Source organism: Pteronotus mesoamericanus, unplaced genomic scaffold (assembly GCF_021234165.1).
Source record: "Pteronotus mesoamericanus isolate MK-2021 breed Mesoamerican mustached bat unplaced genomic scaffold, CSHL_Meso_final contig_82, whole genome shotgun sequence".
NCBI lineage: Eukaryota > Metazoa > Chordata > Mammalia > Chiroptera > Mormoopidae > Pteronotus > Pteronotus mesoamericanus.
Genome location: NW_026555265.1, coordinates 822,207 through 837,256, shown reverse-complemented (window position 1 = coordinate 837,256; position 15,050 = coordinate 822,207). Strand labels below are relative to the sequence as shown.

The 15,050-nt window shown below is 38.8% G+C and overlaps 1 protein-coding gene and 1 pseudogene across 1 annotated transcript in view; one reads left to right on the top strand and one right to left on the bottom strand.

Moving 5' to 3' along the window:
* Positions 1 to 270: 270 nt before the first annotated feature.
* Positions 271 to 15,050, top strand: part of LIPH (lipase H) — a 41,194-nt gene continuing 26,414 nt past the window's right edge. Inside the window, exon 1 of the mRNA XM_054585072.1 lies at positions 271 to 363. Within this exon, the coding sequence (XP_054441047.1) occupies positions 315 to 363 (49 nt within the window). The 5' untranslated portion in view covers positions 271 to 314. The remainder of the gene's footprint in view (positions 364 to 15,050) is intronic.
* On the bottom strand, positions 7,564 to 8,683 carry LOC129079966 (protein arginine N-methyltransferase 1-like; annotated as a pseudogene).

The following is a 15,050-nucleotide window of genomic DNA, read 5'->3' as shown; positions in this document are numbered from 1 at the left end:
CTATGAACACATAAGCCAAAGGACTAATAAACCACCCACAAAGAATGAAACTATTTTGAACACATCATTCTGCAAATATGTAATATAATATTAAGATATGCTTAAAACTGTGTAAGGTAGAGATGTATCTGGCCTTTTATTGAAAAGAGGAGGAGTCAAATATCATGAAAGGGCTGGGACCTGCTTGCAGTCCCTCCGGAACTTCCTGTTGTCACCACACCTCCAGGTTAGTTATCTGATCTGTCTCAGAGCAGAGCTCTCAGTTGAAACTCTAAGGCTCTGTGAATGTGACACACACTCTCTCCAGCTTCCATATGCTGGGATTATGCTTCTTCCTCAGTTTGATGTGCTTGGCCAGATCAGGTAAGTCATTTATTGAATGGTTTCCTTAATTATTTGAAAAACATTACTAGTATTAATGTCATTTTGCATTTTATCATCCCAGTTCCTTAATGTACTTTTTAAATTACATCCAATCATTTTAAAAAAAGATATGGATTTAATAAATTTTCTAATTCCGAAAAAGAAATATTTTTTTCTCAGTAATAAAAGAAACTTATTCCTTTGACTTAATTTGTTGTTCTGAGGTACAAAAATTAAATATGTTGAAAAATCTAGAAGAGTGTTCTTCATAGTTAAAATTTCTGTGCCTTTTCACCTCTATGAAATAAGAGTAATTATTTTCTGGAAACTTAAAATTTTATTTTTTTTAGAAGATCTAATATTTAGAGAATAGGTTTTTATAGCATTTGTGCATTAAGGGTTTATTTAAATTGTTCTTATGGAAAAACATAAATTTATGTATGTAAACCTCTTAGAATGGTGCTTAGCATATAGATAGCTTAAAAACTATTTATCATAATTAAGAAATAAAAATTAAAACAGTAACAAAAATAAAGTGAAAAAATTTTTTGAAAACTCAATACCTCTTAGTCTTTTTAGGAATCCAGTTCTTTTTCACATAGGTCATGATAGTGTAGTACAATATTTTTTGAAGGAAAATATATATTTGGATCCATAAAAATGTTCATGTCCTTTGAAGTAGTAAAACAACTTTTAAAAGAGAAAGAACTTATATACAAAGATGATTCTGTTATTTATAATACCTTGAAACTAGATACAGCAGAAATGTACCTACATACAGGAATGGGTTAAGTAAAACTAAAATTTCAACAATGTTAAAATCATGTATATATGCCTGTAAATAAAGTTTAGATTGGAAATGGAAACATTAAAATAGTTATATAAGAATTTCGGGCTTGGAAATAAATTTGGTTTTTGCTCAATCCCTCCACCCCTTCAAATCCAGCCTCCCAACCTACTCCCCTCCCCCACAGCTGTTAACCTGCTCTCTATGAGTCTGTTTCTATTTTGCTTATTAGTTCATTTTGTTCATTAGATTCTACATATGAGTGAAATCATATGGTACTTGTCTTTCTCTGACTGGCTGATTTTCACTTAGCATAATGCTCTCTGTCACAAAGGGTAAGATTTCCTTATTTTTAACAGATAAGTAGTATTATATTGTGTAAATGTACCACAGGTTTTGCATCCGCTCATCTAGGGATGGACACTTGGGCTGCTTCCAGATCTTGGCTATTGTAAAAAATGCTGCAAAGAACACATGGGTGCATATATTTTTTCGAAATAGTGTTTCTGGTTTTTTCAGATATATTGTGTAATAAATATTTCTTAATTTGTGCTTTTGAAGTTGATTTAACAGTAAGTTAAAATTTTACTAGTGATGATATTTTTAACTAAGAATCAACGTTTTAAAGTGTGTTTATCTTTTTTTTTTTTTAATTTTAAAAAGGGACATAAATTTAAGGGTAGCTTAAGGGGAGAGGAAGCTTACCATAACACAGAAACCTGATGATGATTTGTGGTTACTTCTCCTGGGCTCCCATTATATATCTTTACTTACAAGGTAGGAACTTAATTTTTTTGTGACCTGCCTTTTTACTTAATGTTACCTCATTAGTATAGTCTTGTTTTAAATAGATTCTAGAAGACTCACTGCTGCATGATAGAATCTAAGCAGACAGTGACACACCACAATACACTTCTGTAGCTAGAAGGAAAAGATATAATTATAGCTATAAGCTAAATCTGGATTCTTAGTATCTGCAAAACTGTCTACTTGGAAATTTCGTGGGGGAGGGTACTGAATAGTATGCATCTGATGGCAGAAATTATTAATCACTTTTTGCTTTTGCCTTGTTTGCCTTGCAGGCGAAAAATTAGCAAGTGTTAGGATGTGATTCAGAAATCCCGAGGATACCGAGTCATTCACTTTCAGAGATTTTTGTTTTGTTATTCTAGCCTCTGTAAAATCATGATGGAAATGTTGGCCATAATCTTTCCAATGTGTAAGGCAAACTCTAGTGCACACCAGAAATTTCTGGGAAACTTGTTAGAAAAGCAGACTCTCTCCCCAGAGACCCAGGCTCAGGGGGTCTAGTGTGAGATCCCAAAATACTCATTTTTAATAAACTCTCAAGGTTTTTCAGCTACAGGTGGTCCAAGGAACATGGCTGATAAATACTGTTTTAAATTATGGCTGTTGTCCTAAGTATTTTTTAAAGTGACTCTGTTACCAATCTTTTGGCCTATGGTAACTTGTGTAAAACCAAGTAGATATTTTCCTAGAGAAAATAGCTTGGTGCCAAACGGGGAGAATATTTCCTAGGATACTGGAAATCCTTTCCAAGTGGTTTGTAATTCCATGTGTGTGATTCATCAGTCTCTCACACAAAAGCATAGGTGAGTGAGGGGGTGGGGTGTGAATGCATATACTTTGCACATCATTAAGAGATGAGAGTGAAGAAACCTGGCATCTGATTTGTTTTCTAAATTGTATCCTAAAGAAATATAAGCCAGGGGTTGAAAGTAGAGATACCTTTCCAGGGGGTAGGGGGTGGGGAGAGAAACGACTAATAAGTCCTGGCCAGCTATGAACACTTCACATTCTAGACCAGGACAGGTTTTTAATGCCAAATTCAGATGGTCCTCTGCACAAAAATATATAATGGGTTAATTTTTTTTTAATTTATTTTTAAAGTGAGGGGAAGGGAGGGAGAAAGAGAGGGAGAGAAACATCGATGTGTGAGAGAGATATCGATCAGTTGCCTCACATGCCCCCAACTGGGAGCCTAGCCCACAATCCAGGCATGTGCCCTGACTGGGAATCAAACTGCCAACCCATAGGTTTATAGGCTAACTCAATCCACTGAGCCACATCAGCCAGGACTACTTTTCATATTTAAAAAATTGAGTAGAACTTCATGACAATGAGATGTCACTTCCTCCTTTTAATTTCTCTTAAAAAAGGAGTCCAACTTATTTTCTAATTTCTCCAAGGCAAACTTTCTCACCTAAAGAAATTTTTATCTCTGGGACTTTTAGAAATTCCTTCAGGAAAGTGTTTTTAGGCAAACATAAGAGTGCTCAGTGTAGGAACATCCCAGCTAGAAACATCCCAGCTCCATCAATTAACATGTGGCAAGCTGTGTTCCAGACACTGATTAGTAGTCATTGCCCAGTTGTGCAAAATGCTAGACAAAGCATCTCTTAATCTTGGTCTGAATCTCTGTAAATATTTTCAGGCAGCATTGAGCTGGTATACCTGATCTTGGACTTCTGTTCTAAAGTTGTTAACACACATCTGCGTCATATTTGGGCGTGGGGGGAAATGACAGCTAGCTCGAGCACGCCTTGGAACCCAAATGAACTAAAATAGTGTGAGCCGGGGTCATGCTTGCTTTACTTCCTGTCTGGATACTGTGCATCAAAGTTAAATTAAGTGGAATTTCATGGCTGTCACTTGGGTTTGGAAGTTAGTGGACTAGGGGCTACCAACCATGGATCTGAGAGAAACTAATACTTTTGATTTTAATAACTTGACTCAGTCATTTGGGCGACATAATACGAATTTACCTTTGCTTATTGCCTCTCTCCTTGCGCACACTCACACTTGCTTCATCAGTGGGTCATTTCTGTCCACAACTCCATCATCTTTCTGGATGTGAATGAGGTGTTTCCTCTGTCTGTAGAAGTTTTGCCCCAACCAGAAATGTGAGGAATGTTACCTCCAAAAGCAGTTAGAAACCATAAGGCCCCCAGGAAGGCAAGCCTCGGTCTCAGTAGTGCCCAACCCCAAAAGTGCGGGGGAAATAGAATTTAGTAAAAAGAATCTGACTCAGCAGCGTGCCTCAGCATGAGAGATTGCAGTACGTTAACTTAGATTGCTCTGCGACAGTGATCTGCCCGCACCCGGGGGCCCCAAGGCCAGGGCTGAAATAGGGTGAGGAGTGTGAGTTATTCATCTCAGACACATAATGTAAAAGGCATACCAACAAAGTCAGTCATTGAGGGAAAGAGTATCGAATGCAATATCATCATCATAATAATAATAGTGCATCAAACTTGACTGTGCAGACTTGCCACCTGTTTATGTAAAGAAAGTGTTCCTAAAACGGAACGTGACACCAAGACAAGATGCACAGCTCTATTCAGTTTCCGGGTGGTGTGTCTTGTGAAGACAGAGCAAAGGCTCCTTTGGAAGTTTCACCCAAGGCTGTCAGCGCTTCGTCCTACCCAGGGACTTTCCCGCTGGGACTCATGAAGTGAGTCAATCTCAGGAAGCAGACATCTTTTTTCTGGATTGTCTTCTAGAGAAATATAGCTGTTGGTTAAAAGCAGGGATGTCCTTCCAATCAAGAGGGCGTTTTGTGTACCCAACCCAATTTTCTCTAGCAAAGAGAGAAATTACAATTATATTTAGTCCCTAAGCCTGAGAGTGAGAGTAGTAGTTTATTTTGCAAATGAATAGGTGCAAACCCTCCCCCACCCCCCAACAGAGTGACCAAGGTGTGGGGCTTTATTTAACCATTCAGCGATGGAAATGGAAGTACATCGACCTCAGTCTCCAAGGGGAAAGAAAAATTGGAAAACTGAGAGACTGTTTAGATTTGGACAGAAAAAGTAAAACTTCTGCCCACTCTCAAAAAACTTTTCACTTTTTCACCCTGTTCTTTCCACGGAAGTATGAAATTATAGGAACCTCTTTTTTTGTTTGTTTGTTTGTTTGTTTGTTTTTATTGATCTATAATTCACGTACTGAGGCAGGAGATAGTCAGGAAGGAGGAAACTCCAGAGGTGCCCCAGGGCTAAGATAAAGAACATGGATAAAGGGCAGAGACCCTGTTCTAAGACTGGTAGCTCCTGCATCTGGAAAAGCATTGAATCCTAGTGGATCAGGAATGCACTGTGCAGAAGATGCTACCTGATCTCTGCTTCATTATAATAGTATTATAATAAATTAGCATTAGCATTTAAAATGTCCAATTTCAATGGGTTTTTAGTTTTTTTCTAAGTTCACAGGTATGTGCAACTATCACCAGTCAATTTTGGAACATTTTTATATACTGGGTTCAAAAAAGGAACCCAGTACCCTTTAGCTATTGCACTCTAATCTTCCTATCTCTCCCCATACCCCAGCCCTATGCAACCACTAGTTTGCTTCTTGTGTCTATATATTTAACTATTCTAAACATGTCATATGAATGGAATCACATAATACGTGTTTTGTGTGTTTGTGTGTGAGACTGGCTTTCATTTATGAAATTGTTTTCAAGACATCCTTATTATAGCATATGGAACCATATTTGTTAATTAATGGGCATCTAATTGGCAAAAAAAGGAAAAAAAGAACCCTGCTTGAGATAATGGTGACATAACACCTATCTGGTCAACATTCTAATTACAAGACAAAATGCGGTTATTGTCAAGTCATTTAATTGAAACTAAAAGAAATTTTAATTTCTTCCTATATTTATTTTTTCAGATTTGGGTTGTCTTTGGTTATAAGCCTGCCCTGGACATTTGTTTTCCTGAATAGCTGCCTCTTATCTTTTCAAGTCAGCTAGCTTGCAGTCTGAGAATTTTGTGTCCAAAAGGAACGCTTGAGCTAAACTAAGTCTCTAAGGAATGAGGAACCAAACTCTCGTTTTAATATGAAGAAACCGATGACTCAAATAAGCTTTTTGTTTTACCTTATTAATGACAGGCCAGAACCAAATCCAGTTCTATGGCCAGGGTGAAGCAGTGCCATCTATATACTGGCCAATAAAATTTGCTTTTTTCCAAAGTCCTTCCAAAAGAATAGACGAAGAGGAATTAATACTTATTGAGCACTTGTTTTTTTATCAAATCCCATGCTAAGTGATTTCACTTATATTATTTCATTTAGTCTTTATAACAACCCTATGAGATCAGTACTATTGACCCAACTTATCATTGACATCATCAACAATTACTAATTTTATTTATTTATTTATTTATTTATTTATTTATTTATTTATTTATTTTTAGAGAGAGAGGAAGGGGGAGAGAGAGGGGAAGGGAGTGAGAAAGAGAGGGAGAGAAACATCAATGTGCAAGAGATACTTTGATTGTTTGCTTCTCGCATGCACTGACCTGGGAACCTGGCCTGCAACCCAGGCCTGTGCCCTGACTGGGAATCAAACCAGTGACTGGCACTCAATCCACTAAACCACACCAACCAGGGCTAATTACTGATTTTTTAGCAGTAACTATATACCAGGTGACGCTTTAGATAAGTCATAGTCATCATCTCTAATTCTCTCAACAGTCCTGACAGGAGGCCTGGGGTTAGTATGAGGCAACTGAAGCACTCATGAGGTTTAAAATTTAAGGAGGAAAGGTACACCAAGATAAGTTATGTATATTTATAATTTTAAATGCAATAGTAATACTTTATTTCTCGTGATATTTTAAAGCAATATTTAAATGATACTTTTTAAAAAATATTGATTTTTAGAGGAGGGAGAAAAAAGAAAAACATCAATTTGTTACTCCATTTATTTATGCCTTCATTGATTGATTGTTTTTAATTTATATTTTTTTATCCTCACCTGAGGACATGCTTATAGATTTTAGAGAGAGGGTAAGGGAGGGAGGGAGAGAGGGATAGAAACATTGATGCATAAAAGAAACATCTATTGGTTGCCTCCCAAAAGCACTGAAGAACCAAATTCTCAACCTAGGTATGTGGCCTGACCAGGAATTGAACCTAGGACCTTTCAGTCTATGAGACAATGTTTCAACGAACTGAGCCACACTGGCCAGGGGTGTTGATTGATTCTTATTTGTGCCCTGTTGGGGGATGGGAACCACGACCTAGGTGTTTGGAAAGGATGCTCTAACCAACTGAGCTAACTGGCCAAGACCTAAATGATACTTTAATATAATTTAATATTTTAATGTAAACGATAATATGCATATTATTAATACAGAATATTAAAATGCATTCTAATGCATAATAAGCTGTATTCTAATTATGCATAATAATATTCTAATACACTATTTTTAGTTATTTTTTTCTCCACTGAGGATTTATAACCATAGATGTAACCATATAAAAACATAAGTTATGAAAAACACAGTTGCCATGTACCCTCCCCCCAACCTCCCTGCCCTGGGCCGAGGCCCCCTAAAACCTCTTTCTAAGGAAGGAAGAGCAAGAGGGAGCCCCAAAACTGCCTAAGAAGGCCACAGCCCCCAGGCCTGTTTAGGACCCGCCTGGCTGGGGTGGAGAAAGCAGGCACCATCACAGCACATGCAGTAGTTGGTAGAGCAGGACAGTTCGAACAGCTGGCCCTTAAAGTCCAGGTCAGTGCTAAGTCCAGGTCCCGATTATTCTTGGCATTGGGCTGCATGCCAATGGTGCCAAAGATCTCCCCTGTCTTCACTGTCAAGTAGTCCTCCATGTAGAACACCTTTTGCTTCAAGTGCATGTACGGGGGCTCAGGGCTGGTGGAGAAGTGAGGCCTCTTGTGGCAGTGGGTGAACTCCATGTTGAAGTAGGCCATTAGGGTGTGCACGTAGTCATTCTGCTTCATTTGCAGGCAGAAGGGAGAGGTGAAGGTCAGGTCTTCTACCTTCACTGTGTAGATGTCCACCTCCTTCAGGAGGCAAGTGTTGATGACCAGCTGCTTTGGGTCCACCACATCCACCAAAGGCTCCTTGGTGTCCACGTCTTTGATGCAAGACATGTCAAAGCTGTACACGTTCTCCCACCAGTGGATCTTGTAGTCTTTGTGTTGCTGGTCCTTGATTGCCGACATGTACACTGTACTAAAGAGTGGCTCCGTCTGGGAAGATGAGTCCATCGGGTGCCAGCCACTTGTCTCCAGCATAGAGCATGATGTTGAGCATTGACTCATAGAAGAGACAGTAGCCCATCCACTCACTGCTGATGATATCAGTCTTCTGTACTGGAAGCTCCACCTCATCTACTTTTCCCTTGATGAGAGTCACTACGTGGTCTAACCTGCCGGCTTTGATGACCTTCACCGCATAGAGAGACTGGAGCACTTGATCCAGATGACCTTGTGGGCCTGGCCTTGGCAGCAAACATGCAGAGAATCCCCGTGCCTGAGCCCACATCCAGCACCACCTTGTCCTTGAAGACGTGCCGGTTGTGAAACATGGAGTAGGGGTAGGTGAGGGTGCGCACCTTGTCTTTCAGCATCGCCTTGTGGGCATAGGCATCAAAGTAATAATCTTTGGACGTCAGGTCCTCAGCATTGGGCTTCTCGCTGCTTTCTGCTTGGCCACAGGAGACCTCCCTGATGCAGTTGGCGGCCTCTGCTGCCGTCATCTTCCCCTGCACCTACTCCTTGAGCCGCCGAGCTCCCCCGTCTCCAATGCAATATTTTTAAAAGATGAAAATCAATGCAAATAAGTCTATGATGGACAAAATATCAACGTTTTAAATAGACTGTTTGTTTTACGACTTTGTGTTATTGTGTATTAGGAAAAGTCCTTTCTCATCAAGCAGCCATTCCTGAGCACACGCCACCTTCATTTCCTTGGTGGATGGTTTATGAGGGCTGACAGTGGTGTGTAGCAGGTTGAATGGTGGGAAGGGGTATATCTATAGTCTTTATTTATTTAGTTTTTTAGAGCATTTATAAACTCTTCACACTTGGTTGAAAATATAGAAGGAGATATACACACACACATAGTTTTCTTTAACATTATTATAGGAGACCAAAATCATTTGCATTGGAGAGAACACAAGTATGTTTTTTAAGTCATGAAATGACTTAAAATGATTTTTAAGTCATGAAAGACAAATTCATAGCTTTTTCCTACACTACCTCATAGTATTCACACCATCTCAGTAAAAGCATGTCTAGCACCACTTAGTTACTTCCTAGAAGTGGGCTGAAATTGCATTTTTCAAAGTTTTGTTACTCACAGAATCATTCAACTTTAGCTACAAAACAGTTACGCCGTGTGTGTGTGTGTCTGTGTGTGTCTGTGTGTGTGTGTCTGTGTGTGTGTGTGGTGTTCCTCTTTGGCTTCAGGCTCAGTTTGCTTCTGGAAGTACACTGTAACAGATTGTCATTTTTATGATAATTCTATACAAGGGAAACTGAAGCCCAGACAGGTTGGTAATTTAATTACCGGAGGTCACATAGCTAATGGGCAATGGAGTTGGACCTCAGACTTAGGACTCAAAACCCATGCTCTTCCTAAAATCATGTTTCATTTTTGTTTAAGACATTAGACCATTTTTTTTTTGTAAGTAGGCAGATAGTAAATATTTTCAGCTTTGTGGGCTAATAGTCCCTCAGCGCTGCCTTATAGTAAGGAAGCAGCCATCAGCAATACATAAATGGACATGGCTGGGATTTGGCCCATGAGTGACCACGCACTTGATTGTAACAAAACATCTCGGGCACAAGTATGTTATCTTTGAAGATGTTAGGGCCAGGTTTCCCTGATATCATAACTTGGATATGTTTCATTTAATGTGAAAGAGGAAAGGCAATAAACGTTAATCAGGTCTGCTCTACATAGGAGTCTGAATTCCTCCCTGGATGGGAGAAGGCACCCATCCCATTGTAATTTTCCACTTGTCAACAGGAAATGGCATTTCAGAGTAATTGAATTTCAAAGTAGTCTGAAAAGGAAAAGCAGAGTTTCTCCTGTTTCACGAAAACTCTAACAGAGAGGATAAGCTTTAGAAACCAGTTTAACATGTTCTTTGTTTACTCAGTTTGGCTCTGTTAATGCTAACCCTTAGCAAACTGATTTTAACAAAATGAAAAAAAGAGTCCAAAAGAGGTTTGCTTTCTAAAAGCATACAAATAGTTAATCATTTTAGTAATACCAACATAAAGTAGAACTTAAAAACTGTATTTATGATGGTGAAGCAATTTAACCAATTTGCTATTCACAAGTATCTAGTTCTTGCACACTCTCCAAATTACCAGAGAATTTAGGATCCAACAAGTTTCTATGTGAGGTGCTGGCAGCACTGAACAAAAAAATAGCACAGCACCTTCCCTCAAGGAGCTTAAACTAATTTGTAACAGGGCCCAAAATAAGGTAAATTTCATGTTTCCTTAAAATGTTATTAATTCTGAGATGAAAAGGGTTAATAATCTTAGGCAATTTTAAACTAAGAGCTGCAGAAATAGGAAGCATAACCCATTTTTGTTTGCATATTATTTTCTGAACCTTGTAACCTGCAGATATATATTTTTTGCAGATATATTTTTGCATAGTTTGTCATAATGCACATGTAATTTCATATTCCATTTATTTTACAGATACTACATCATATCATATACTTTTTTTAAGATTGTATTTATTTATTTTTAGAGAGAGGGGAAGGGAGGGACAAAGACAGGAAGAGAAATATTAATATATGGTTGCCTCTCATATGCCCCCTACTAGGAACCTTGCTGGCAACCCAAGCATGTGCCCTGACTGGGAATTGAACAACCAACCCTTTGGTTTACAGGCCAGCACTCAATCCACTGAGCCACACCAGCCAGGATGACATCATACACTTTTTAGTATTTATATGGTTCATTCTGAATGGCTAAGTATTATGTTAACAAGTTGATATTTATTCAGGAAACATTTATTAATGCGAACTCTGAGCCAGACCCTGTTCTTGGCAATACAACAATGGAATACAACAGTGGGCAAACAAACAAATAGATCATTTACCTTGGAGCTTCTACACTAGAGGGGGAAGTTATTTCAGAATAAGGAAAGAATGCTTCAGGTGTGTGATACGAGAAAAGCAAGTAGCATTTAAGGTGAAACTCAAGTGTAATTCAATACAAGAAGAAAGTAGAATAATGTCTATAAATCCTGGGGGGAAGAATATTGTTCAAAGTCAGATCATCATTTAGGCCAAGGAATTTATTTACAGATATGAATGAACTTAGGAAATATATTACTCATTATTAGCTCTTCTTGAAAAGACAGCAAGAGCTTTTTACCCAGGGGCAAATGGAGAAGCCTAGGAAAGGGACTCACTGTAAGCAACCATTGTGTACATTAATGTAAAACTGCATAACTGGGGAACTGTGTGTGATTCCCAAAGATAATTCTTATACACACCTCATTCTCATTATTCATAGTAGTTATGTTCTATAAAGTCACTGTAAACACTACATTAGCAAATACTAGACTGTTGTTCCTATGGGAAATACAGGGTTATCTTCCCAACAGCCTCTGGTTATGTTTTTGTTGACTAATCAATACATAATCCTATTTTACGTGCATTTCTGTTTTAAAGACACCTAATTTAATATATATTTTGATTCATAAACATTGATCTCACAGCCAACAACACTATAACTCATGCTTGAACAAAGCTTATCTAACCTGTATTTTCTCTATAAAGCACATCACAGCTTTCTTGAGTCTAAGAACACCAGACCAACAACAACGACAAAAGAACCTTAGACAGGATGTAAGAATTAGGCTTGGGGGCCATTTTAAACAGAAAAGTCAGCCCTGGCTGGTGTGGCTCAGTAGATTGAATGCCAGCCTGTGAACCAAAAGGTCACCAGTTTGATTCCCAGTCAGGGCACATGCCTGGGTTGTGGGCCAAGGTCCCCAGTTGGGGGTGGGTGAGAGACAACTTTGTGAAAAAGATGTTTTTTATGAGAGTTGAAATAAGAAGGCAGAGTGTTGTGGTGTTTGACCTCAACCGAGACTAGATACGTGGGGCAACTCAAATGTTTTGCTACTTTGCACATGTCCCTGGATAACCACAAAAACACCTCGAGTATTGATTTGGGGGGTTACAAATAAATTTTAGTGAGTAAGTAAATTCACAAATATGAAATCCACAAAGAGGATTGACTGTATTTTGACAATGGGAACAAAAAGTGTTTGTGTGGGTGTGTGTATGGCTGAGGAAGGTGTCAAGGAGATTGTGAGACAGTGTGCTTTAATTTACTCATCTTTCTCAGCAGGAATAAGGAGATACAGCAGATTCAGTAAATGGAACAGAAACTCTCTGTGATTGATACACCATTATAGAGGTTTAAATGTTGATTTTTAAACTGAAAAAGGAATCAATCACCAGAGGAGCTAAAAATAATTTTACAACTAATGAAAACCAGGAGGTAGAAGTTGGGTCAGTGGGGACAACTATGCCCCCACTGAGTGTGCCAATATCCTCATTGCGCATAACAGAGAATCACTAGATATTATCTCAAGTTATTAAAGCAAGGACTAGAGCAGACTTAAGGAAATAAACTGTTTTCACAATAGTCAGTGGCAGGTCGCACAGCAGAAGTCAGCAATATGCTCCACCACAGGCTGGGAGAGAGGTTCCTGATACCCCACAAATCCTTTCTAGGGGTTCACGCTAGTAGATAGTTAAATCTGAATAAATTTATATCAGTGAAATTGAAATTGAAATATTTCAGGCAAAGTTACAAAGGTTAACACCGAAAGAATTAAAGCAGGTTATACACTTCCCAGTAAGAGAAAGACTACATAAATGAAAATGGCAATCCATATAGAAGATAGCTATAGAAACCAAGAAAGCACTAAAATGAGAAAATACAGCATTACAGTATTAAATCCGGTTGTGTCAGTTTGGGTCCTCCAGGAAGCAGACACCAAGCTCGAATTGAACATGCAAAGGATTTACTGGAGGAAATGCACATGAAGAATAAGGGAGAGTGGAGGTGGGGGAGGAGGCAGAGAGAACCTTCCCACCATGACAGATCTGACATCCAAGAAAAGAGTGGGAAAGGAAGGATTGGGTAGGGCAAGCTTCAACACAGTTCTGAGACTATTTCAAACAGGCCGAGCCAAAGTTGCCTGTTACTGGAATCCTATCTGAGGCAGGAATGGCCTGCCTGGCCTGGCTCCAATACCCTGCAGTGGTCAGCCACTGGTTTAGGGGAGCCCCCGGGAACAATGGCCTCAGTGTGAATATGGACCATTCTGGAGGCACACTCAACTGTGCCCCCTGAAGTAGGATCTCTTGAAAACAGATCTGAGTAAGGCCTTTCTGTGGCCTTCACAGCAGTTATATCTGTTATGCCAATAAATGTGAAGTCATTTATTTGTTTATTTTTTAAAACAGCTCTTACCCTGGCTGGTGTGGCTCAGTGGATTGAGCACCAGCCTGTGAACCAAAGGGTCGCTGATTCAATTTCCAGTCAGGGCACATGCCTGGGTTGTGGGCCAGGTCCCCAGTAGGGGATGCGTAAGAGGTAACTGCACATTATTATTTCCCTCTCTCTAAAAATAAATAAATAAAATCTTAAAATAAAAAATGTCTCTCAGATCAGATCATCAAATAAAACCTAGCTAGATGCTATGTGTAAGATCCCTTAAAGGGATTCAAAGGTTTTAAAAGAATAAAAACACACTAGACAAATATTAACAAAAAAGAAAAAGCCAAGTTATGGCTTTACTGTCATTTGGTGAAATTCAAGGCAAATAAAACACATAGTGAAAAAGGATGTAATTCCTAAAATGTTATGTGTAGGTAATAAAAGTAAAAACCTATAAAACTAAAATTTAATAGTTTGGGGAACTTGAGTTTGTCCCTTAGTATGACATTGTTATACTTTGCGAAAGAAATGCCCCGTTGTTGGTATTTAGACACATTATTTTCACATGATAAGAGAACAGCATTTCTGATTCCCAGACAAGACCATACTCCCTATTTAAATTCTCATCTTACACCATATCTCTGTTGCATGGCTTATATCACAGGTTGCAGTTTCATACTTGTTTGTTTTATTCCACTAGTGCCTGAGTTTCCCATGGAAATACCACTTGGCATACACCTTTGTATAGAGCAGACTCTTGTTGAATGAGCTATAAATTTCCTCTGAGGATGGGAGATAATATATGTAAAGCTGTTGTAATAATTAGTACTGAAGAGGGGAACTAGGAAAATCTGTTTTTCACCCAGTACTTGCAATGGACTTTTCCAGAGCACAGTGCCGTTATAAAAATAACTAGGACATCTAAAAATATATGAAAGCTGAGTTCTATCAAATGAAAAATAAAAATTCATTTGTACTGCTCTCTTTGCCTTTCACTAACTTTGCATTTTTAAGGACTTCTAATAAAGACTCAGGAAGTCAAGGAGGTTGGTTGAGCCATTCCATAGATATGAAAGTTGGCAATTGCTGCTGGTAAACAGCTCAGGCCCAAACTTCACAAGTCTTCACTGAATCTTCCAAGGGCTCAGATATGTGACTTAAGACACACTGGCTCAATATTGCTCATTTGCCTCAAAATAAACAGATATAGAAAACAGCTCCCTTCTCTGGAAAGAAATCTCTATTTTCCCCAGTAAAATCCCATTCATAATTATCTCCACAGCATTCTTCTCTGGGACAGGTATGTGAAAGAAGACATAATTCCCCCAGGACACCTGGTGAGTCAGTCCCACACCAGGAACGAAATCCAGTTTTACTGATACCAAAGACTGAGAGGCTCAGCCCTACTTACCCTGTGACACCTCCCATTCAACAAAGTGACTAACTAGTCAGGTTTGTACTCTGGATCTTGTCCTACAAGCACAAGTTTCCGTCCGTGCTCTCCAGGAGCATTCAATCCATAGGAAGAGAGAATGAAAGGGGCCAACAGATGGAGAACATATGCACGTAGATGAATAAGTTCTGACATCTAATGCACAGAATAATGCCTAGAGTTAACAGTACTGTATTGTATAC